Genomic DNA, 25,015 nt, shown 5'->3' on the forward strand with positions numbered 1-25,015 from the left:
GGAGGGCTGCAATGCCTGTGAGAGGGTCAGTAATTCCTCCTGGTGGAGGCGGAGCATCCCTGGGGCCCAGGCGAATACCGGGTCAGGCCCGTTAATGGTATGCCAACATCGTTTACTGCACTCGAATAATAGAACGCATTGATGCTGCTGTCGAGGCACTGGCGCAAACATGGCATTCTGACCGGCGGCGGCCATGATTTTCGCCTCACACGAGATTCTCCGCTCAATCACGTTTCCCGACTCCGGTGTCGGCCAATGGAGAATCCCACCCATTATTTCTACCCACCTTCAGTGGCAGATGTGGGTTAATTCAGCTTCTTAGTGAGATTAACTCTCGCTGTACTTTGTAACTCCACCCAATCTACTTCCCAAGTTATTTTCTTACTCCACACAAATTGTGTTGAGGTTGTTTTTTTGTAATAAGAGCATAATTGATCGGTAGCGCTGGGTAAATTGGGTTGTTGATTAAAGTTATTTGTCTTACCTCTGTCATAGCACTTTCACATACGAGTCAGAAGCTCATTGTGCATTGTGCACACCGTCTGAGCCGACAGTATGAGGGAGTGCTGCACCGGAGAAATGCTAAACTTCTGATGAGATGTTAAACTGAGGTCCTGTCTGTCCACTTGGGTGGCATTATTTGAAGAAAAGCAGGGGAACTCAACCAGCCAACATTTACCCTTCAACCAACCATATAAGCCGAGGATCTGGTCAATCTTCGCATTGTTGGCAGCCATGTTTCCGAAATCAATGACTATATTTCAAAGTACTTTCCTTTGCTGAAAAGGATGTTGAGAGGTTAGGAAAGGTGCTATGTAAGTGCACGCTGTTCTTTCCATTTGAGGGCAAATCTGGTTTGATAACTCTGCCAAGTATGAATTTGCCATCTTTTGAATACAAATTTATCCTCCGTGAGATGAAATCCAGTGCCTGCTGCATCGGGACGTTTAAGTTTCCGAACACATTGCTTCACTGTTGCTTGGGCGCAGAAATATAGATTTGTGCTGGCACTCCATAAATAACGTCTTGCACCTTAGAACATAGAACATAGAACAGTACAGCACAGAACAGGCCCTTCGGCCCTCGATGTTGTGCCGAGCAATGATCACCCTACTCAAACCCACGTATCCACCCTATACCCGTAACCCAACAACCCCCCCCCCTTAACCTTACTTTTTAGGACACTACGGGCAATTTAGCATGGCCAATCCACCCAACCCGCACATCTCTTTATTCCTTTATTATCTTTTTCTTTTGCAGAGAACTTAAGTTTGGGATTCCAGTCACGGATATCAATGGGAATCGACTCGGGAAGTCGCCCAAGGCAGCACAGCAGGCCATTTTACAGGTGGTGGTGTCTCGAATTGGTATGGCAATACCTGCCATGGGTAAGTCAGGACTCCATTGTGAAGGCTGTTGCTCTTCCCTTACTTTAAATTGAAGATTGTGACGCTTAGTGTTTTGGGGATTGATTCCTGAGCGGGTGTGACTGGAGGGGGAGGGAAGCACACTCAGCAGGGTTCTCCCATGGCACTGCATTGAGATATTCGGATGCTATTCCCCGGATGCGATTCTCCGCTCCCCACGCCAGGTGGGAGAATCACGGGAGGACCGGGCGACTCACGACAAACCACCACCCCCCCCCCCCCCACCCCGATTCTCTCTCACCCCCCCTCCCCGGCTCGGAGGAATGGCCGCTCACCATTTTTGTCACGGCGACTGCCGATTCTCCGGCCCCGATGGGCTGAGTGGCCTGCCGACCGGTTCACGACGGCGGCAACCACACCTGGTCGCTGCCGTCGTGAACATGGGCGCCGAATCCTCGTTTGAACGTTGTGGGGGGCGGAGAGGGGAGTGAGCACCACGGCCGTGCTTGGGCTGGCGTCTCAAAGCGACGCACTCTTTTCCCCTCCGCCGCCCCGCAAGATCAAGCCGCCACGTCTTGCGGGGCAGAGGAGGGGAAGACGACAACCGCGCATGCGCGGGTTGGAGCCGGCCACCCTCGCATGCGCGGCTGATGTCACTTAGGCGCCGCCGCAGCGTCATTCTCGGCGCGCCGCCTTGACGCAAGTGTCAAGGCCCGGTGGCCGAGAGTTATGGAGCGCCCCTCCTAGCCCCCTGGGTGGGGGTGAATAAGGTGCGAGGAGCGGCCTCCGAGCCGTCGTGAAACTCGGCCGAGTTCACGACGGCCTTCCCGATTTATCGCGGGAGCGAAGAATTCCGCCCCCATGTTTTTATTGCAAGCTCCAGCTTCGAGGAACACTACGTTAGGTGCTTTAGGCTCTGGACAGTTGACTGCAGCGCGGTTGGTCAGTGTCAAATACGGGAGCAGGGTCTGAAACCCAAATTAGGCCCAGGATTTGCATTGGAATTGGGCTCCGTGCTGGTCTGCGTTTTACACCCTGTTAGACATAGGCACTCAAACCAGTTTGTCGTGCAGCACACCCCCAAGCACGAAACCAGCATAAGCAGGTGGCATGTCACCGTGGATTTTTCAGCGTATGTTTTCATCTGTAAAGTGGGATGGGAAGGGGCGCAGTACGATCCAGGTTCTTAGGCCTCGTCTTACCACAAACCTTTATAGCACAGTTACGCCACAATCGGATTAAGACGAGAAAATGAGCAGTTTGGGGTTTTGGTCAACTAGTAGCAGCATCCAACGCACTTCCTTCATGTATCGCCTGACTGAATGCAGAATAAACCTGTCTCCATTCTGCCCCAGCATTGCACTTTTAGTTTCAATTGCAGATGGTCAGTTCCTGTTACACCCTTGTGATATTTTATCTACTTCCTGCATCAGCAAACCTATGGCTGCAATGAGTTTAATTTCCTGTTTCTTGACAGTTTGGGTTGGCATTCTGGAATGTCTGCTGCCGGATCAACTCGGAGCGGCACTGACAAAATCAACCAAGGTCTCCGCAGAGTGCCTAAACGCAACCGTGAAGGATAGTAAGGGGTTGGGGAGATGATAGTTTTTGTTCAAGTATTAAAATTACTATTTGACTTGGATACTTGTCAAAACCTCGTGGAAAACTTCCCTCAGTGTGAGCAATTAAATAATCCATTTGCAATTTAAAAATTTCATTGAATTTACAGTGCAGACGGAGGCCATTGGGCTCATGGAGTCTGCACTGGCCCTTGGAAAGAGCACCCTGCTTAAGCCCACTCCTCCACCTTATCCCTGTAACTCAGTAACACCACCTAACCTTTTGGACACTAAGGGACAATTTATCATGGCCAATACCACCTAACATGCACATCTTTGGACTGTGGGAGGAAACCGGAGCACCCGGAGGAAACCCACGCAGACACGGAGAGAAAATGGAAACTCCACACAGACACCTGAGGCCAAAATTGAACCCGGGTCCCTGGAGCCGTGAGGCAGCAGTGCTAGCCACCGTGCCGCCCACGGTGAACATCCAGTCCCCAATCTCCATAGGTTGAATATCACAGTCACCAAAAGAGAACTGTGCAATGTGAGCAAGTAAATTTTGTCCAGGGTGTAGCACTATATATTGTAACTCTAGTGAGTCAGCCAACCTTAAAATTGCCCTGGCATTCCGATGTCTTTCAGTCAGAGCTCACCTAATTGAAAATGTTGTAAGTAAAGGGGATAATGCAGCATGCTGCTATTCTGACACTGATAATGCAGTCAAGGTGGAATTAGTCCCCGCACCTAATGCAGATGTGATCCATCCACTATTTATTTGATGCTGCAGACGTTTTTATAACAGGGAAGCTTGACTGATAAACTTGTTTCGCAATAAATTCTGTACATTTGATAAAACAGCCTGCAGCCTTCCTTGGAAATGTCACCAGGTTTTTCTTATTTGCTGAATAGGTCATAAAATCCACAGCGTATTTACACTTGATCGGTATAAGCCCATCATCTTTCTGTAAAGGTCTTCCACTTGTCCTGAATTAACCCACAGATTCAGTCCAGCTTCCTCGAAGTTAGCGATTCCTTTGCAATCATGTAAGGACCACATAATCTTTTATTGTCACAAGAAGGCTTACATTAACATTGCAATGAAGTTACTGTGAAAAACCTCTAGTCGCCATACTCCAGGGCCTGTTCGAGTACACAGAGGGAGATTTCAGAATGTCCAATTCACCTAATAGCACGTCTTTTGGGACTTCTGGCAGGAAACTGGAGCACCCGGAGGAAACCCACGCAGACACGGGGGGAGGGGGGGGGGGGATTCTCCGCAAATGCGGGGCGGGGCTAGGAGCACGGCCCGTGTGTCCAAAATTGCCCTTAGTATTGGGTATGGTTTCTGGGTTATGGGGATAGGGTGGAGGTGTGGGCCTGGGTAGGGAGTTCTTTCCAAGAGCCGGTGCATACTGAATGGGCCGAATGGCCTCCTTCTGCACTGTAAATTCTATGAAAGACAGTGACCCAAGCCGCAAATCGATCCTGGGACCCTGGCGCTGGTCAGGGTCCGGGTGACAATGTTTTCAAAAGGAAAATGTGTGTTTCTTTTTTCTGAGCAGTTCCACGCATGCCATTGTTACTGTATGGCTGATTGGTTCTCTACACAGTGTCAACTGGATGAATGGGCATGAAAGGACTATAGGTTGGCGTGGGTGTTATAAGGGGCCATGCAGGTGGATGGGTGGTGGGGGTGGGAGGGTCATTCATTGGCAGGGGGAATATAGGAGCCATGAAGGGGGTGGGTGCATGAGTTGGAATGGAGGGGTCATCTTTCAAAAGATTTCCAAATCCAAACTATGGTTCCCGACTTTTGCGAGGGGTCATGAACCATGAGTCATGGCGAAGTTGGCCTGACTCCAGGAAAATTGCAGAATCGGATCTCACCTACCATTTTGTAATGGCCATTGAGTCATTGCAAGTCCACAAAAATCATCAGTAATATTACAACAAACTACTACAGATATTGGAAATCCAAAAGTAAAACTGAGTACACTGCAGATATTCAGCAGGTAGAGAGAGGAGCAGCTAATGTTTCAGGTTGACCTTGGACTTGTTGCATTGTTTAATGAACAAAGCCAAGGTCAGAAACTTGCATTTAGGCAATGTGCCAGAAAACCTTACTTGGAGAGGTATTGGGTTCATATACTGGTGTACTCTGTCCCTGGATCAATGGAAGAAACAAGTCTTGCATTACTACCGTACTGAATACACAATGTACCCGTGGTGATTTTAGAAGTGTTAATACTGACGCCTATTAATGTATCCTGATCATGGGTTCAGCACATTTAAAATATCTTGAATATACAGTGTTCCTCACTCTGCACTTGCACTTCCACAACACCTGGTTCAGCTCATTATCTCCCTTCATCTGACTACTTTGCACTATTGTTTCTTATTGAAACAAAATGGTTAATGGGTTTACAGATCTCCACCACCATAGCAATGACCTTGCTGCCTCCTTTTTGAGGTTTATGTCAATGTTATATTTATTTGTTTTAAATCAAAGGTAGTACTGTATTGCTTCAAAGAAGAATTCTCAGTCCCACTCGGAAGTCAGTCTGCATGTCACATGTTATTGATTTTGAATGTAAATCGAAGTAAAGTCTGAACTGACAAGCTGATTGTCGTTCTATGTTAGGTTTTGCTTTTGATAAACATTAATAGCCAATGATTCGACGTTGACCCATATTGATGGCAGTGATTAACCATTATTCAGCACACGCAAGACTTGATACATTAGAGTAGCTGAACTACAGCTCACAAACTATAATTCGGAGTTATGTTGTTCTGTTTGTGTCTTGGGTAAAAGTTGCGGAAAGGAAACCTGGGCATGTCCTTGATTTTTTTGGCAACGCCCCTGGCCTGAACCCTTTGGCTAATCCTCGGATACGCCAGATGTGAAAACGAGCCGGCCGGTTAGATAGCTGGAGAGGCCGAAATCGACAACCACGCTGGGAGCTGGATCAGTTTCCGATCTAAGCGGCCCACTCCCATTGGCAAGATCCGGATCGAGTGCTCAGGCGGGACCCCCCTCCCAGGGAGGGGGGGGGGGGGGGGGGGGGAGGCATTTCAAAGGATCTCAGGGGATTGCAAAGCTTTTCAAGTGTTGTGAGCTTTCTGGGAAGGGGCAGGTGCATCAAACAGCTGCAGTGTTAAAAGCCTGGGACTGAGTGAGCAGATGTAAGGGAAGGGATAGTAATTGAAGCTTCCAGGCTTGTATCTTCAGTGAACTTCTGATCTTATCAGCTGTCAGGCAGAATAGCTCAAAGTGAGAAGGCCACTTCAGAATTTACACAGTTCATAGACAAGGAATTTTGAACAGCGGGCTGCATGAGATTACCATGCCAAAAGTGATCCCAGTTGCCCAGGGCTGGAAGGAGCAGTCCAGTTACAGAACCCCCATCCTGGGGAGAATCCCAAGATCCATCCCTTACCCCCAGCCTAAGTCCACCCAATCCCCGAAACCCTCCCTCTGCAGCCTGGCAGTAGCAGAGGGGCATATGTGCAGTGGACATGCCTACGTGGCCCCGCTTGAGGTCCATCGCACCAGGGCAACGTTTGTCAAGACCCTCACCAAAGGCCACCCGGTGGAGTTCCTGCTGGGGTGGGGGTGCGGAGCACAGTAGGGGGTTGGAGATTCGGCTTCCAGCCCGTTAATCGCATTCTAATGAATGTATATGAGCTGTTTGCATGTTCCCGCTGGTGCGGGACGGGAAGTAGCCTTGGCAGGTGGGTGGGATCGGAGATTTGGGATGGGTCTGCCGACCGGCACTGAGCCCATTTTTGGTGCGAGATTCTCTGGACAATTGGGATTCCCGATTTCAGCCCCCTTAGTTAAATTGAATATGCAGCACTTTCAATTCCATGCGTTGCCTGTAAATAATCCTCTGTTCTGATTTGCAGCAATACCCCCAGTTATCATGAATGCTTTGGAAAAGCGAGCGTTTTTAAAGGTAAGATTTTTGAATAAGTGACAAGTGAAAGAATTTTTTCAAATGGGACTAAATTTATTGAATGTACCATGATAGCAACAAGACAAAAGTAAATGCCATGAGACACCAAATCAGCCAAGTGGACTCCTGATGCAGACTGTTAAAAGGATTATAAAGGAAACAGCAATTCATTGTTTTTTTTGTTAAATTCCAGCACTAAACACACATTACTGAGCTTCAGCTCGGACAAAATGTGGTACGTTTTTCCCCCCTGAGCATGTGTAAATGTTCCAGGATATCTCTCAGCTGTCTTTTTCTCTGTTTTCACAGTTTCATCAGGCTAGATGTTATCTTTAGCTGGTAGAAAGACTGGCTCAAAGCATTTATCCCCCTGACATTTTAGTCCCTATTCCTTGTTAAGGGTCTGGGTTGAGAGGCATGGGAGAGAGAGCAGTAATCTGGCCTCTGTTTTACACTACAGTTTTCCTGTCAATATCTTGGTAACTGTAGGGAGACCTAGAGGTCTCTGTACTCCTGTTCGGTATCATGTGTAATCAGTTTAGCTGGGTGATTCAATGTACAGTCTTAGACTGAGAATGTGCATTAGTTCACCCATCTAAAACCAACAGACATTCATTGAACTGTAAACACGTATGAACTGAATGCTGTTCAGTTGCAGTAGATTTACATTAATTATTACATTTATTATTCTCAATGTGCAAACAGCAAATGTGTACTACCTCTCTGTGCCACCTCTCAATTAAAATTGATTAATTTTATTCTTTTTTTTAAAATTTGGAGTACCCAATTATTATTTTTCCAATTATGGGGCAATTTAGCATGGCCAATCCACCCACCCTGCACATCTTTGGATTGTGGGGGTAAGACGCACGCTGACATGGGGAGAATGTGCAAACTCCACATGGACAGTGACCCGGGGCTGATTGAGAATATTCTTTGGTTGGAAATAATAATCTTCATTATTGTCACATGTAGGCTTACATTAACACTGCATTGAAGTTATTGTGAAAATCCCCTTGTCGCCACACTCTGGCGCCTGTTCGGGTACACTGAGGGAGGATTCGCATTGTCCAATTTACCTAACAAGCACGTCTTTTGGAACTTGAGGAAGGAAATCGAGCACCCGGAGGAAACCCATACAGACACTGGGAGAACGCGTAGACTCTGCACAGACAGTGACCCAAGCCGAGAATCGAACCCGGGTCCCTGGTGCCGTGAAGCATCAGTGCTAACTACTGTGCCGCCCATTGCATCAGATTCCTACTCTTGATAACCAATAGATGCACTTATTTTGTAACGATATTTTGGAGTTCATTTAACAATTAACATTAAAGTGACCTGGAGGATCAAACTTGAATGTGGAAGATGGCTTAAATTTGTGTGTGGTCCACTAGCCCTGGATAGTTTGACTACGAGGCCCAGAAAACTGCTCCAGTTGACAGCTGGCCATTACAGAAATGATACTCTGTGCCCCCCTCAAAACCCACCACACACCTTCATCCCAGACAATGTTGCTAGACAGAACAACTGCCCCTGGATGTTGATCACCGAGGAATAAAGGATTTCATTGTGATGGATTTGATCCCTGTTTCTGTATTAAATCCTTTGAATGACCTCCTGGATTAGTACCCAACCAGGTATAATGTACATAATTAAACTATGGCAAAGACCTGCTGGAGTAATCTTGGCTCTGCCATGTCCTGAGATGCAAATATTGACAGTGACTGGCAATCAAAAAGCCAATAAATATTTGAACAAAAACAAAAAGTTTGACTCTAATTACATGATCTTGACCAACCAATTAGGTATACTGCAGTCTGTCGGAATTGGCACTGACTTGAAACTATCCACTGAATTGGGTCTTATTATTCTGACTTTGAAGTACGCAATCCGGTTAAAAACTATTTATTGTAGATGCTAAGATTTTATTGATTTGGGGCTTGTGGAACTGTCAAATTCTGCATAATCATTGCATTATATTGAACTGAATTAGGCTGAGTGAGGCAATGTGTGGGGAGTGGGGAACAGGACTTTCCTGTGTTGCTATCTGCAACAAAAACATAACTGCTTACAAAGGACAACTGGGGAGCAGTGATGATCGCCCCGTCTCTGATTATTCTTCCAGTGTATAAAAGTCGACTACAACTCCCTCACCCTTATGGTGCACGTGCTAGTGTGCCTCACATCGTTAGATGTCTGGTTTGCTTCCAGTTTTATCTCAATTACAATTCCTAAATTAGCAAAGTTAATTCAAATGTGATATTTTCCCTTCCCTTTCTGTTGTTTCAGCGTTTCCCATTACTCAGTGCTCCTATTCAAGTCGGGCTGGTGGGCCTCAGGTGAGTTTGCTTCCCCAATGAGAAAATTTAAGCTTTTCAACTTTATTTTGGCGTTTGCTAATCGTAATGTTTTGTGTATAAATTGTTTGGCATAAGCAGTGGAAGGTGCATGGGGAGAGATCAGGGCTTTGGCTGGCTCTAGCAGAATGCCAGGCAGACAAAAAGGTCCAAGCAGGCTTCTGTAAACTTCTTTAAACCTCTGTGCTCTTAATAATAGTAAGAAGTCCGACAACACCAGGTTAAAGTCCAACAGGTTTGTTTCGATTCACTAGCTTTCGGAGCACTGCTCCTTCCTCGGGTGAATCCCGAGGAAGGAGCAGTGCTCCGAAAGCTAGTGAATCGAAACAAACATGTTGGACTTTAACCTGGCGTCGTCGGATTTCTTACTGTGCCCACCCCAGTCCAACTCCAGCATCTCCACATCACTCCTAATAATAAGCACAGAAGAGACTTTTGAGTTATCCATATATACCTCAGTAAAAGTTCTGCAAGAATTTGTAGTTGTACAGCTATAACGAAAATGATATTTGTGAAATATATGCCCTTTGTCGTTATTTTTGGCTGCATCCTGTTACACCATCTAATTTAAATATAAATGGAAAGAAAATAGATAAATATATGACAATACCAACTTGAGGTTTAAAAAAAATCACTGACTGCAGAAATCCTACTGTATAAAATGCATGTGAGTTAAAATCAGTGTGAAATCAGTATAGCGAACATGTGTAAGGTTCTCCTATTATTTTAATGAATGCAAGAGGATATTTGTTAAACTATGGGATTGAGGCATTTTGTGTGAACATGTCGATGTATTTGTTATCAATGCTGCACAGTGCAACTTGAGCTTCACTGTTTACGATGCATAGTCCTCTTATTATTAATATTCATGCTGCAGTTGAACCCCAATGAAATTCCTTCCACTCAGAATTATCACCATGCTTGCTGTGAGCTGATCTCTGAAATTAGCATTTTATTAAATCCGCTGCCGAGGACAATTATTTTTGAGCCAATGCTCATATTTAAATGTGAATATTTTACAATGGAAATGTAATATTTTTTAAATCATATACCCCAGCGTTGAGCTGGTAAAATAGAGCTCTCTGACTCGCAAGTAGAAGACAGTAATACAAAAATGATGCCCTTAGGATTGAGGGACTGTTGTGCTTGGAGCCAGCTGATTCTGAATTGTTCAGCCATTTTAATCGAGTTGTTAGTGACTTGCAATCGGTATTTGTGCTATATTTACGCACTGCTGTCATCATTAGCAGCACATTAAAAACTCTATAAACTGCATGACCAACACATTAACACTCCAGAAACAGCATCAGTAACACATCAAATACGTGAAAGTTGCATGATTCCAAAGAGGATTAAATACAGGCACTGTTATAGTTACATAAAGTAAGTCACATCCCTCCAAAAGGAAACTGTTTAACTGGTGGTAAAAGTAGCCCCCGAGTGTATACCACAGGTACAAAGGGGAAAAAACCCACTACATTTCAGAGCAAATCATACTACTGCAGCACAAAATGGGGGCCAATTGACCCATCGCGCCTCTGCAATCTTCCTGTCTTTTTTCTGTGCAGAAACAACATTAGTACATACTCTGCCTCCATCGTTGTTTATGATCGAACATTCCATGTCTTAGCATCCCTCTGCTCTCTCCTACTTTACTGTTTCTCCTTCCATGGCCATCGAGACAGATTGTAGTTCAGGGGCTGGTTTAGCACAGGGTAAATCGCTGGCTTTGAAAGCAGACCAGGGCAGGCCAGCAGCAAGGTTCAGTTCCCGTACCGGCCTCCTCGAACGTGGCGACTAGGGGCTTTTCACAGTAACTTCATTTGAAGCCGACTTGTGACACTAAGCGATTTTCATTCATTTCATTAGATCAAATGATTTGTTATTCGTCATTTTCATTTTGACAGTCTCCTTCACTTGTTGACTTGTACACAAAACTGCAGTACTTACGCCTATAGACATTCTTTGATTGAGAATATTCTTTGGTTGGAAATAATAATCTTCATTATTGTCACATGTAGGCTTACATTAACACTGCAATTAAGTTGGTGAAAACCCCCTAGTCGCCACACTCCGGCGCCTGTTTGGGTACACTGAGGGCGAATTCAGAATGTCCAATTCGCCTAACAGCACGACTTTTCGGAACTTGTGGGAGGAAATCAGAGCACGCGGAGGAAACCCACGCAGACACGGGGAGAACGTGTAGACTCTGCACAGACAGTGACCCAAGCCGAGAATCGAACCCGGGTGCCGTGAAGCATCAGTGCTAACCACTATGCTACAGTGCCGCCCATTGCACCAGATTCCTACTCTTGATAACGAAGATATTTTTCTAACAATATTTTGGAGTTCATTTAACAAATACTCCTGGAGATTCAGACTTGAATATTGAAGATGGCTTAAATTTGTGTGTGGTCCACTAGCTGGATAGTTTGACTATGAGGCCCAGGCAACTGCAACCTTTTTGTGCAATTTTTCAGTGATTTGTCCTGCATGCGTTCTGTGGAAGGTTGTTCGTGCTGATGTCTCATTGTTCATGGAACATAGAGCATACAGTGCAGAAGGAGACCGTTCGGCCCATCGAGTTTGCACCAACCCACTTAAACCCTCACATCCACCCTATCCCCGTAACCCTCCTCACCTTTTTGGTCACTAAGGGCAATTTAGGATGGTCAATCCACCTAACCTGCACGTCTTTGGACTGTGGGAGGAAACCGGAGCACCCGGAGGAAACCCACGCAGACACTGGGAGAACGTGCAGACTCCGCACAGACAGTGACCCAAGCCGGGAATCGAACCTGAGACCCTGGAGCTGTGAAGCCACTTGTGCTGCTGATAAATCCTAAATCAAAGCACCAAGATCTGTTGGCATAATCCACTTGAGATCAGTGCAGATTAACACAGCATGAATTTAACTGCCACAGGGTGAGCTCGGATGCTCTTATATTAGACTGTGGCATTTTCAAGGAATGAATGAGGATTGCACCTGGCTATTGGCGATGAGAAATTAATTCTTCGAGTCTCCATCCTGTTTCCCGTGGTCATGACCGAGACAAAAAAAAATCAACTATTCATTTATTTTCTGCTCCCATTGTCCTGCATTAACACACAAAAACATTGAGCAGAGATTGCTGAGTTATGAGGAGATGCCTGTAAATAATCTGTCTTTAAATATCATGACCACCTTTGTTGCTGCCTGCATGTGCTCCCCTTGTGTGAAATTCAGAATGTGTGCAGTGCTCTTTCTGAGTGTTGCTAACGCTGCCTGTATCAGCATCCTGTTGAATGTCATGTGCCTTATTTTGGCCCATCCAAAATTATTCCCACCCCCTTTTTTAAACCAGGCTTTCTCTAATTCTGGCCTCTTGCACATCCCTGATTTTCATCGCTTCTCCTTTGGTGGCCATGCCTTCAGTTGCCTGGGCCTTAATCCCAAGAATTCTATTCCTAAAACTCACTGGCTGTTCCTTTCTTCCTCTTAATGTGCCCCCTAAAAACCTGTCTCTTTGACCACACTATTAGTCACCTGTCCTAATGTCTCCTCATGTGACTCGTTGCCAAGTTTTCCGAGAATTTACAGTGCAGAAGGAGGCCATTCGGACCATCTAGTCTGCACCGGCCCTTGGAAAGAGCACCCTCCACCCTATCATCGTAACCCAGTAACCCCACCCAATTTTTTGGGACACAAAGGGCAATTTAGCATGGCCAATCCACCTAACTTGCACATCTTTGGACTGTGGGAGGAAATTGGAGCACCCGGAGGAAACCCACGCACACACTGGGAGAACGTGCAGACTCCGCACAGACAGTGACCCAGCCGGGAATCGAATCTGGGACCCTGGAGCGGTGAAGCAACTGTGCTACTCGCTGTGTTACCGTGCTGCCCACGTTTTGTTTGATAGCGTTTTTATAAAGTACGTCGCCATGTTTTATTGTGTGATAGGTGCCATATAAATGCAAGTTGTTTTTGTAGAAAGACAGTCTAGGCAACTTGCAGCCCCACCTAAGGGAAACTGGCAGGCTCTTGTCATCCAGGTTACTTCAGCCGTCTCCCTCAAAGCTCTCAAATGCTGCACCAGGAGAGACTTGGGAACAGGCAACATGTCAATTAACTTGCACCTGTAGTTTCACAGTAACATTGTTCACCAGCTTTTATTTATTTCTCTCTTCAGCTTGGTGTTTGCCAATCCATTGTGCTGTGCACTTTTCCCACAGAAAAGGTATGTGTCTTCTCGTGTCTAGTTACTGTGGAATCTGTTGTAAGCAAGCTGTGACAAATGAGGTACAGAGTTTAAATACTATGCAGTTTGAGTCGTTTTAGGATTTTGATAGGAATTGACAGGTAGATAGAGAGATTTCTGGCCTGGTGAGGGAATCAAAAAGATAATCTTCAAATGAGGAGAGAATGTAGGAAACGCTCGTGAATACAAAGGGTGATAGAATTCACAGAATCACAGACAGTAGAGTGCAGAAGAGGCCCTTCGGCCCATCCAATCTGCACCGACGCATGGAAAATTCCTGACCTACCTACCTAATCCCATTTGCCAGCGTTTGGCCCAGAGCCTTGAATGTTATGACGTGCACCCTCCCAGGCAGTGCCTTCCACACTGTCACCACCCTCTGGGTAAAAAGGTTCTTCCTTACATCCCTCCTAAAGTTCCTGCCCCTCACTTTGACCTTGCGTCCCCTCGTGACTGACCCTTTAGCTAAGGGGAACTGTTGCCCCCTATCCACCCTGAACATGCCTCTCATATCTTGTGGTAAACCCCCCCACAAAGGGCAGTAGATGTTCGCTCAATTAGTAATTTAAATTCTGAACTCAGTAGGTTTTTTGCCAGGCCATGGTACGGAAGCCAGTGTGCATAATTGGAGTTGGGTATCGATCAGCCACAATCTCATTGGATGTCAACACGCGTGGGCAGCTGAATGGCCTTCCACAGATTCTGCATTGATTTTTGTGAAAGTTCGTCAGTATTGGACACGTTGGCCGGGATTCTCCGTTCAGGACCCGCTCCCGCTACTGGAGAATCACGGCACGTTTGAGCTGCTGCTGGAGGCGGTGCCCAGGTGCCGGTCTCGCTCCTTAACTCGGCAAAAAACCTGGTATTGGATTGCCATTTTGAGGCCCCCCCCCCCCCCCCCCCCCCCCCCCCAAACAATGCAAATCCTGACCCCTCCCACCTTCTTACAAGAAGGGGAATCTGCCCCCCATCACGGGAATAATGGGTCACGCCACCCACACCACGCTCACGAATGGTATTCTCCCCCTATCCGAGTAGGTCTCACCCCCATAACCCAAAGATGTGCAGGGTAGGTGGATTGGCCATGCTAAATTGGCCCTTAATTGGAAAAAAAAAGGATTGGGTACTCTAAATTTATTTTTAAAAAAAACATAAATGGTGCAATTCCTTCACTGGAGGGAAAAGTATCCTGAACATTCCATCTCTATTCTATATTAAAATTGCTGAGTGGAAATGCAGTATTCCATTGGAGACTCGCACATCAAACTCTCCATGGAATAAATATTAAGTATCTGCAGTACCGCTTCTTTCTGCAGGGGGTGCTGTGATAGATAATTTCCATTCGCTATGTCACCTGAAACCAGGTAGAAATGCAGAAAGCAATATTGGAGATGCTGGAAATCTGAAATAAGAAAAAATACTTGTAGCAAACCAAGTAAGGTAAGAGCAAGGTAAAGCCAATATTGGCCTTACCCGATGGAAGGTCTTTGCCAAACCAGAATTTAATTTTCATAAATGGATCAGTGAATTCTCCCACAGTTAGTTGACATGGCCATCTGATCATTCTGCATCAGCTTGTTCCTTCTAGCAGCCTAGCCGTATGTAGCTGAGAAACCCGCCACCACAAAGCCCTTGAGGTAAGAGGTCCGAGCAGCTCATTCCGGAAGGGGTTCCAGGGTGGCATGGTGACACAGTGGTTAGCACTGCAGCCTCACAGCGTCAGGCACCCGGGTTTAATTCTGGCCTCGGGTGACTGTCTGTCTGGAGTTTGCACCCCTCCCCCCGTGTCTGCTTGGGTTTCCTCTGGGTGCTCCGGTTTCCTCCCACAGTCCAAAGATGTGAAAGTTAGGTGAATTGGCCAAGCTAAATTGCCCCTTAGGTGGGGTTACTGGGTTATGGGGATAAGGTTGGATACTCTTTTCCAAGGGTCGGTACAGACTCGATTGGCCAAATAGCCTCTTTATGCACTGTAGCGATTCTATGATTCTAGGTAATTCTTTCTCAGAACCTCACCAGCAATGCAGGAATTTGTTGCTGAATCCAAACTTGCTCACTCAGTTCCTCCCAACTGGTGTCTTCACTGATTTTCTATTGAGGAAGAGGAGGAAAATGAGACGATGAATCAATCCGATTATTTGTGTGAATCCTAAATCTCCAGTTCAAAGTGGCATTGGCTGAAGCTGAAGAGCAAGTTGCTTGAGCATCCACTTAGTTAACAAGTTGTGAATCATGAGGCGGGATCAAAAGACAAAAAGGGATAAAGGAAAATTTGTTCCGGTCAAATTGTATTGTGCGTTTGTTCTTTCATTTCACAGCTCCATGAAAGTCTCCCACCTGGAATCAGAGCTTCAGACTCTGATTCAGGCGCGCGATCCTGGCATCGATGTCGTTTACTTCAACAAGGGCTTGTAGACAAGCTGAATAAAAGCAGTATGGCCAAGACAGCCAACAAGCCAACTCAACAGCAGCAGTAACCTCTTAAATTGTCCACAATAGTGGTTCTGGAATCTGTCCCTCACAGTTAATTTTCACAGAAACCGCTTTTTAATTTGGTAAGACTCTCCAGGTGGGTGTTGGGCAATACCCTTTTATATTTACACTAAAACAATTGCGATTTGGATCATCGACCATCATCACTTCCACCCATTTTCATGGTTGACTGAGTTGTACACCAGGGCAAATGGTTGGTGCATGGTCAAGTGGAATTTAAAATATAGGACGGTCGCCAAGAACCAAGAATTCTTTTGGGGATTTTTTGGATTTCAGAACTACGGTTTTAAAATTCCAGTTGTTTAGAATGGGAATTAAAATTTAATTCCAAACCACGCACTCATGGCCATAGTGGACAACTCTCCCAACCTCTTAAAGCCTCTCAGGGAATCAATGATTCTTCTAGAGCAACCCATGCTCATAGGAGTTAAGTTTAGAAACTCCCGGTTTCCATCTGCCACCAAGATGGTCCATAGTAAGCCCAGGGAAATGTTCACTACTGTTAATCTTATGCACTCCGTTGCTTATGTTTGCTCTTTGTAGTTACAGTAGTTTGTGGGTGATCATTTTATAATTTATGGGACGCTCTTTTTCCTGCCATTTCAAGATTTGAAACTGTTTTCCATGGGAATTATCTGCCGTAATAGGGAATAAGGTTCAAATTCAAGTTTTGCTCCTCTGCTCCTGCTTTTCATTAGCTTCGTAATCTATTCTGGCCGAAAGCTTCCTGGACCTTCTATGTCACCGTATCCTATTATAGATCGTGAATTCTCAACCAACAATATCTACCCCCATTTTATATGCCTAAACAAATATTCAGCTGGTAATATAACCTGCTGTGTGCTTCAGACTCCTTTACATGACCCTTCAAATTGGAAGCTTTTATCCTATTTTTAAAATTCAGATTTATTGTTTCATGGATGACAGTCAGATATTCCGAGTACAGTGCTTGGAAGTGGGAGTAAGTCTCCCTTCAGACCACCCCCTTATCTCTTGACACGTGGAATTCATCAGACAGGGTTTCTTCGACCTTGTTGGTGTCTGTATTAAGGGCCTCGGACCCTCGTGTGGAGGTCCCAAATAAAACTGGTCTTTTAATTTTACTAAATGTTGAGCTGAAAATTTTGGCTGGTGCCTGGTTTTAGTTTTAGCCCTTAGTTCTGTAATTTGCAATGTTAAAATAGTAGCTTAGCAGGGCAGCACGGTGGCCTAGTGGTTAGCACAACCGCCTCACAGCGCTGAGGTCCCAGGTTCGATCCCGGCTCTGGGTCACTGTCCGTGTGGAGTTTGCTCATTCTCCCCGTGTCTGCGTGGGTTTCGCCCCCACAACCCAAAAATGTGCAGAGTGGGTTGATTGGCCACGCTAAATTGCCCCTTAATTGGAAAAAATAATTGGGTGATCTAAATTTGTAAAAAAAAATAGTAGCTTGGCTCGCCTAGCACTGGTGTTGCAAAAAGACGTGGCGTACACAGTCAGTAGTCATAAGTCAGTTAAGACACACTGATGGTTGTGATATTCCAGTTAACTGCTTGTGTATCATTACATGGATTTTCAAAGCCAACTACTCCACGTTTCACTCTTAAGCACAGAGGAGAATGATTCATCTTCCCCTTTAGTGCCAATCCCAATTAAAAAGCTTTCATATATTCTCCCTCTCAAAAAATGTTACTTTTGATGAAATAGTAGGGAGCACAGAAGTATTTTTTGATTTGTTATTGATGCCTTGTGAGCACTGAATCTTCCAAGTGTGGTATATTTTTTTACCAGCAATGTGTTCGCAATTATGAAGTAACTTTTAAAAAGTTCCATTTTGTGTGAAATGATGATTATTATGACATTGGATGTGAAATTAAGTGAACAATGGTTTATAATGGTGGTTATCAAATCCTGAGCACTTGTGAAGTGCGGTCATTGTTGAGTAGGCAAACTATGCATAACATGGTTGCACGGTTGCAAAATTGATCAAAAATTAAAAATTTTCAGACATGCAGCAGAATTCCTAACGGACCTTTTAAGCTGGAGCCAGAGTTAGACAGTGATGATGGAGATGTTTTTGAGACTTGGAGCACATCACACTGGTTATAGGTTTCTTAATTTTGTTCAAAATTATTACACTCCATTGTTACGATGTAAATTAGCAAACCTGAAACATGGCAGATTGTGTCCGTATATTTTCTTTCGCTGAAAACAGTCGTAACTGTGTGAAAATCATTCTACTCAGGGTAAAATAGACTTTGTCCTTGCAGTTGTTCCTGAATTGGATGTATGGAAGGAGTACGTGGTAAGACCAAGTTTGCTCCCAAGGCAGGTGTTGAACATGTTGGGAACAACACATATTTAGACATGCTAAAATTCAACGGTACAACAGCAGTGCGTGGGTTCCCCCAGTTTGAGTGAGAAGTGGTGATAACTTTGCAGATGACATAGGATACCAGACCCTGTTGAAGTTTCTGCTTCTACCCAAATGCATTTGAGGTACCTTGAAGTACATCTATGAATTCTACACCTCGCTACTTGGATGGAAAAGAGTATTGGAAATATTGGGCGGGATTTTCTATCCCGCCAGCCCTGTTTTCCGGTGCGACGCACCCCCTGCCGGCAGCGGGATTCTCCATTCCCGCAGACGGCCAACGGGGTTTCCCATTGCGGCCACCCCACGCCATCGGGAAATCCGCGGGCATGGGTGCACTGCCGGCGAAATGGAAGATCCCGCCGACGGAAAATCCCGCAGCCTATGTGGTTTAACATTAGCCACCTGGATAATGAAGTAAGTGTCTTACAGGCACTTGCAATACTGGCTGTTTTGTATTGTTCCTATTATTATTAGTGTGAAGCAGTAAAATCCAATCATGGAAGTTAGGAATTCATTATTAAGTGTAGCTGTAAATAAAGTCAGCTGTAGTGTAACCAGTGTTTTACTCAGATAATGAATTACGGTTCACATGGCAGGGCCTGTGGCCTGGAACTGTATGCTTCATATTAGATTTACATCGCAGTCAGTAAACGTGACCACTGCTGTCAATCAACAGTTGAGTGAAATAAGCCATAATCCACCTGAAAACAGCAGCAGTTGCATTTTTCTAAACACAATTAAGATATCTGAAGACTTTGCTTATTTATATATTTTTTAACTGTAGATTTTCAAAAGTATTTATTTTCTACATTCTGTACAAGGCGTGTTTCCCAAATTTTACTCTAAGTACACTCCAACCTGATTAATAAAAGTCACTTCTGTTTTCTGAACTTTCGTAGAAGCATCGCAAAGATACAGGACATAAAGGGGCCATTCAGCCCATCTTATCTATGCCCACCATGTCATTTAAGGCAAAATTGTAAGAGTGAATCAATAAAGCAGCTGTATAGATTTTTACTGCAAGCATTTTCTGATGCAGGAAATCCTAGACTGCCCCATGGACCCACCCAGACTGGTACATGCTGGGTCTGCACCCTGGAAAACGAGGAACTTCCACGCAGATATGTTCAGGACTCCCAACTATTTGCTCACGTAGGCGCCTCTCTCCACTGTGGCAGTCTGCAGCTTTTTGTGCGGAACATGCCTGATGTAGCTGCGAGACACCATACTCCCTCTGAACGAATGATGTTCAGCTATGGTTTGGAACATCCCTCCCCAACACCCATGAAGAGAACTCCTAGTGGGCAGCAACACTCCCGATTCCATGATGGCTAAGGCTCAGGGACCAACAGCAAACAACTTGTTTAAAACTTTAAACCCAGGTGGTAATACAAACGCTGCCCTGCCAAAGAATTCTAATTCCTGCTCTAAACATCAACTATTAAATGTATGAAGGCAGCCCTGAAAATACACTTGAAAAAAATTAAAGGCATAGATACAGGACTTAAAGTTACAACCTACAGATTAATAAAAATGCACGTCAGTGGACCTATTAATGTCTATTCTGGTTAACTAGTTATGTAAAATTGCAGCTGATCAAAGATGAACGTAACATCCATTACTGTTGAATTCTGGTTTATTATTTTGAGCAGTGGTGGAACTATTCAAATGTGAACTATTAAAAAAAATGCCACTGCCTCGGCGACGGCCCTGTCACAAATTTGATTTCCAATCTGACTTTGCCTCGCGAGATAATTGTTAGGAATGGGTTAACTTGCTTAGCACTCCCGTCACAGATCTTGACTTATAATTGATGGAGGATCACAGGGGCTGTGAATAAAGTTTGCAAATCTCAGCAGAGAGCTAGCTGTTTACTCCTAATTATTTTAGAAGAACTCGAATGAAACAAAATAAAATTTGGGTGGAGGAAGTTGAATGTGCAATCAGGAGAAAGTTCATGCTCTCTCTGCTGTAACTCCTTCCAAACTGTTGGAAATAAATGCCAAAGAAATCCTGCTGTGTAATAATGAGCATCAAATGCAGTACTGGTGACTGGGGATGTCCTCGACCCTGAAAAGCAAACAGGAGACATGCACATCAAGTGCAATAGATACTTGAATATTTTGGTGTTTATGGATTAGGTTTTTTCCTACATTTCTTTTTCAACAAATCGCAAGCAATGGGAAAAGTAATCCCATGTGGGGCGAGCTGCTCTACAGCTGCAGCGTGACTATCAGGGAGCACATCTCAGTAACTTGAATCAGTGCATTAATTTTTAATGACAGACCCTCCCCCACCACTTCAAACTCTTTTGAAGTAGAAAATGTTTTCTGTAATGAGGGCTTCGTTCTGGTGAGGCTTCCCAGGTGTCCGAGGAGAATCCTTTTAAAACATTTTACCACAAAAGCTTTAGTCGTGAGCTTGACTTTGCAGAGCATAATTACGCACTTCCCAAGCTAAACTCACCAATAGAATTAATTCCATTTTTACAAGTTTAAAAAAAAAATTATCCTTGGAATGCCCAGCATCTCTGCCAATGTTGGCATTTATTGCCTGCCCCTAGTTGCCCTGAATGAACTTGCTACACCCTCATCAGAACAACAGTTGAGAATTCATCACTTAGCTACAGAGTATAATGCCTCGTGTATCCTACTGTTACAGGGTATATTAAACTAACTCTGAAGGGGCGTAGTGAATATTGAAACCGTCACCCAATTAATGAAGAATGCCTGTTAGTAGAACTAATTAATGTATATTCTGATCAACTAGTTAAACAAAATATCAACTGATCAAAGAGAAATGTTCCCATTGGTTTGATACTTTAAGCAGTGTTAGAACTATTCAGATATGAACTAACAGAAATGCCATTGGCTCAGGGATGGCTCTTGTCACAGATTTTTGTTCCATTCCGTTTCGGGTAGTCCTGGATTTCCACTCTGAACTTCCTTGCCTCAGGAACTGGACCGTTTTCAGGAAACATGAACCTCCAAGACCAACAGTCAATAATACCATGTACTGCTGCTTCAGATGAGTCACTGCATTGCCATGGTATAAATCCATATCTACTTTGTCCAATTTGAGTTTATATGTTGGAAATGATCTGTCATTTATTTTATACAATGGTATGTAGTAGAGACTTTGATGTAATTATATATGTTGCAGTGTGGAGACATTTTCTGAATATATGAATAATAAATCCTATTTTAAAATTGATCGCGTTTATGCCTGTTCCTTTATTCCTTTTTCTCCTTCCCTGAAGATGCTTGAATACAATTCCAAATGCAGTAGCAGATCTAGTACTAACTGGGTATTCTCCAGGCACAAGAGTTTAGGCAATGGTTGGACATAACTGGGCTCAAGGCAATATGCAGTGCCTGTCTGGTCCACAATCCATTGCCTTACTGGCTGCTGAGTGGAAATTTGTTGCTTCAGAAGCAATCCATTGAAACCACTGTCAGCTATTTTGATGCCTCCTTGACTTTGCGAAACCTCTGTGAGCATGTTAGTTTATGTCCCTGTAATGGAAGCTAGCATTGTCGCTGCTATTGGTTTCAGGTGCAGGGTTAATGAACTGTAAGCTGTTCTTCGATCTGACCTGATGTTTTAGGGAAGATTACCGGCCAGCTTCACTTGGGTGAAGAAATGATTGCTGCATCGATTTATCTGCCATCGCACTGGTCAGAACCAGAATGTTAATTCAGAATTCTTCATTCTCGGATTATTAGGTTTTTATATCTCTTAGACTAAGCATATTAGGCAATCTGAATAGTTAGAAGTTCCTTTCGCAAGAACCCAACCCGTTAACTAAGCAACAGATAGCAAAACAGAAGGTTGAATGTATCCTCCACCATGTATAGTATCGGGCAAGGTTAAAGGCACATCCTGCCCCCTTGACATCTCCCAAGTGTGTCGCATTGTCCCGCAGCTGTTGAATACTATTATCTAGATTAAACTGCAGCCCACACCTTTGGCATATTGTTTATGATACCACACAGCAGCAACCCCAACTATACTTCTGTATTCTTCAGTTTGTGAAGGGTGTGGAATGAAGGAAAAAGGCAAGATTACCCACCTTGTAAGATATTCTCGCAGTAATATAGTATTGTTGTAGTTGGAAGACTTGCTTCAGTCCTGCTTTTTAGCATTGCTGTGAATATTCATGGGCGGGATTCTCCAATCCCCCGGCAGAGTGTCCATGCCATTGCGTGAACGGGCCGCTCCCACGACTAATCGTGGGCTAGGCCACATCGGAGGCCCCTCCGCCGATGTCCCGCCGGCCCAGAGCAGGTTAGAACGGCGCCGGCGGGATTCGGCTCTTTTCTTGCGGCTGCTCAGCCCATCCGGGCCGGAGAATCGGCGGGCCGGCCACATAGAGCGACCCGTTACCGGCGCCGCGCCAGTTCTCTGCGGAGAATCGCATGCCGGCATCGGGGCGGCGTGGCCCGTCCGCGGGGATTCCCCGGCCCATGGCTGGGAGAATCCCGCCCCATATCTTTATGTTCAGTTTTTTTCCCCCATAATCTATTCGTTTGGTTATAATCTGACAGCATGTAGGATTGCATGTTACTCCTAGAATTAAGAAAAAACAATTGGGGTATCTAGTTAGATATCATCCCTGGAGTGAAGATGTGGTTATTGGGTGGGTATGTGAAAATCACTCGCAGAATGAAGACAATTCCAAGGCCGGAGTGTTACTCCACCATCTTCCAGGACTGAGGGGGGAGGGGTGCAGTAGTGTGCACATTTACAGCCTATCAGATCCTGGTATTTTACCAGCACAAGGGGAGGCTTCGGCAAACTGCTTATCCTTGGGCTACTTGAGGCCAATTAATGGCCACTTAAGGATCTCTTCCTCCCACTGGTATACCCTGCTGGCCTTGTGTGTCAGAGGGAAAGGGTCCCTCCTGTACAGGCGCATTTTGATCTATTCCCTGGCAATACCTCTCCACCCTCCCAATGGCAGTCCCCACCTCCTGCTCCCGCCCACCCCCCACTCTGGCCCTGGCGAAACCACAAAGGTTTCACACTCCTGGCTCCAGTGGAGATTGCCATTTAGGACTGGCTGCAGCTCCAGCAGTACTAATGCTCCTGGTGAAGCTGGAGCTGGTGATCTGTGGGACCTCTAAGCAACTACCCCCCCCCCCCCCCCCCCCCCCACCGGGTTGGAGGCATAAGTCTTGACCTGAGCCAATTAATGGGTCCAATTCCAGCTTATTGGGTAGATTTATGTTGCTTCTCTCTTTAACCTGTGATTATCCTTCTCTCCAGTCACTCCGTCTAGACCTATAAAGACTTAATTACCTGCAAATACTCGCATTCAAAGTATCATCTTTCATCATTAAATTTGTCTATATATATGTGCTTATGGAATCCACCTCTTCATTCACCTGAGAAAGGCGCTGTGCTCCGAAAGCTAGTGATTCAAAACAAACCTGTTGGACTTTAATCTGGTGTTGTAAGACTTCTTAAAGATTTTAAGTGTCTGCCTAGTGTTTCCATTATTGGTAATATTTATACTTTCTCCTCTGTTATTGGTCTGAAAAGTTGTCCTTGGGGTGCAGTATGAGGGGGGGGGGGGGGGGTTGTAGATGAACTCCAAATTCACAGTAACCAAAGGATCTTGTTGTATTCTAGGGCACAATTTAACAGGGAAAAAACAAGATTCCTGTTTTGGGCTCATATAGTGGGGTATTTAACGGGACTCTGCCTTTTCTGAGCCTCGGTTGGGGACCCCCCCGATGTCGCACTTGCCCCTAGATCGTCAGTACAGGAAGGTGTCTCGCGGATCAGGCCGTCATTTTTAAATGCCGCCCTGATATTTCAACCTGCCATCTGTTCCACCACCGCGGCTTCTGGACCCCCCTCTTGCCCAATTTGCTTCGGGGGTCCTCAAGCCACCCCTCACCTCACCTCTTAAGGGTAGGGCAGCCCTGGCACAGGCACCTAGGCACTGGCAGCCTGGCAGTGCCACCTGGGTGGCCCTCACCCCCCCCCCCCCAATGGCAGAAGACCCCTGAGCATGATCCCTGGCCTAGGCACTGCCGGCCTGGTAATGCCACCTGGGTGGCAAGGTGCCCAGGTGCCAGCGTACCACCCTGCCGAGATCCCAACCACCCAGTGGCCTCCAATGACCTCGGAGCCCCCCCCCCCCCCCCCCGTGCCATTACACTTGGATCACATGTGTGTGGACCAGTGCGAAACGGCGCCATGGCGAGGCCGTTTGTTCCCATCGACATAAATGAGCCTAATAGCTCACTTAAATATGTTAATCTGGATCTCTCCCAAGGAGGCCCCTCGCGAGATTTAACAACCTCATCGCGTCACCAAATCGGTCGCATCGAGACCATTAGATTGCGCCCCTAATCCCCAAGAAATATAACCTTGGGGTCCTTGGTATAAATCTTCATCGTTATTTGAGTTGTGTCCAGTTTCCAGATGTTTTCCTGTGAAGCCGAACAGCTTTGTGAACCCGTCTACAGGTTCTGAACTTAGTTATTTTGCATAAATGTGTCCAGGCAAGCTGATTTTATGAATTTGAGTACTGGGCGAAGGCTGTGACATTAGCTCTGAAGAGTAATAGATGTTCTCGTATTGAGTAAAAGGAAACATGTCACTTGGAGGACAGGTCCAACCAATGTCCTGTAATGTAAAATACAACAACTGGCATTATAGTGCATTAGCAGGA

At 45.3% G+C, this 25,015-nt stretch overlaps 1 protein-coding gene across 6 annotated transcripts in view; it reads left to right on the forward strand.

Moving 5' to 3' along the window:
- sfxn3 (sideroflexin 3) overlaps positions 1 to 21,543 on the forward strand; it is a 59,761-nt gene extending 38,218 nt beyond the window's left edge. For 5 of the 6 annotated variants that reach the window (XM_038821557.1, XM_038821559.1, XM_038821560.1 and 2 more), the window contains exons 7-11: positions 1,261 to 1,388; positions 6,839 to 6,888; positions 9,178 to 9,227; positions 13,418 to 13,465; positions 15,802 to 15,898. In XM_038821557.1, the coding sequence (XP_038677485.1) occupies positions 1,261 to 1,388; positions 6,839 to 6,888; positions 9,178 to 9,227; positions 13,418 to 13,465; positions 15,802 to 15,898 (373 nt within the window). Of the gene's footprint in view, positions 1 to 1,260; positions 1,389 to 6,838; positions 6,889 to 9,177; positions 9,228 to 13,417; positions 13,466 to 15,801 lie in introns of all 6 variants that reach the window. The other variant, XM_038821558.1, reaches the window with a different exon arrangement.
- The last annotated feature ends 3,472 nt before the right edge of the window (positions 21,544 to 25,015 follow it).

The sequence above is a fragment of the Scyliorhinus canicula genome, chromosome 16 (assembly GCF_902713615.1).
Source record: "Scyliorhinus canicula chromosome 16, sScyCan1.1, whole genome shotgun sequence".
In the NCBI taxonomy this organism is placed as follows: domain Eukaryota; kingdom Metazoa; phylum Chordata; class Chondrichthyes; order Carcharhiniformes; family Scyliorhinidae; genus Scyliorhinus; species Scyliorhinus canicula.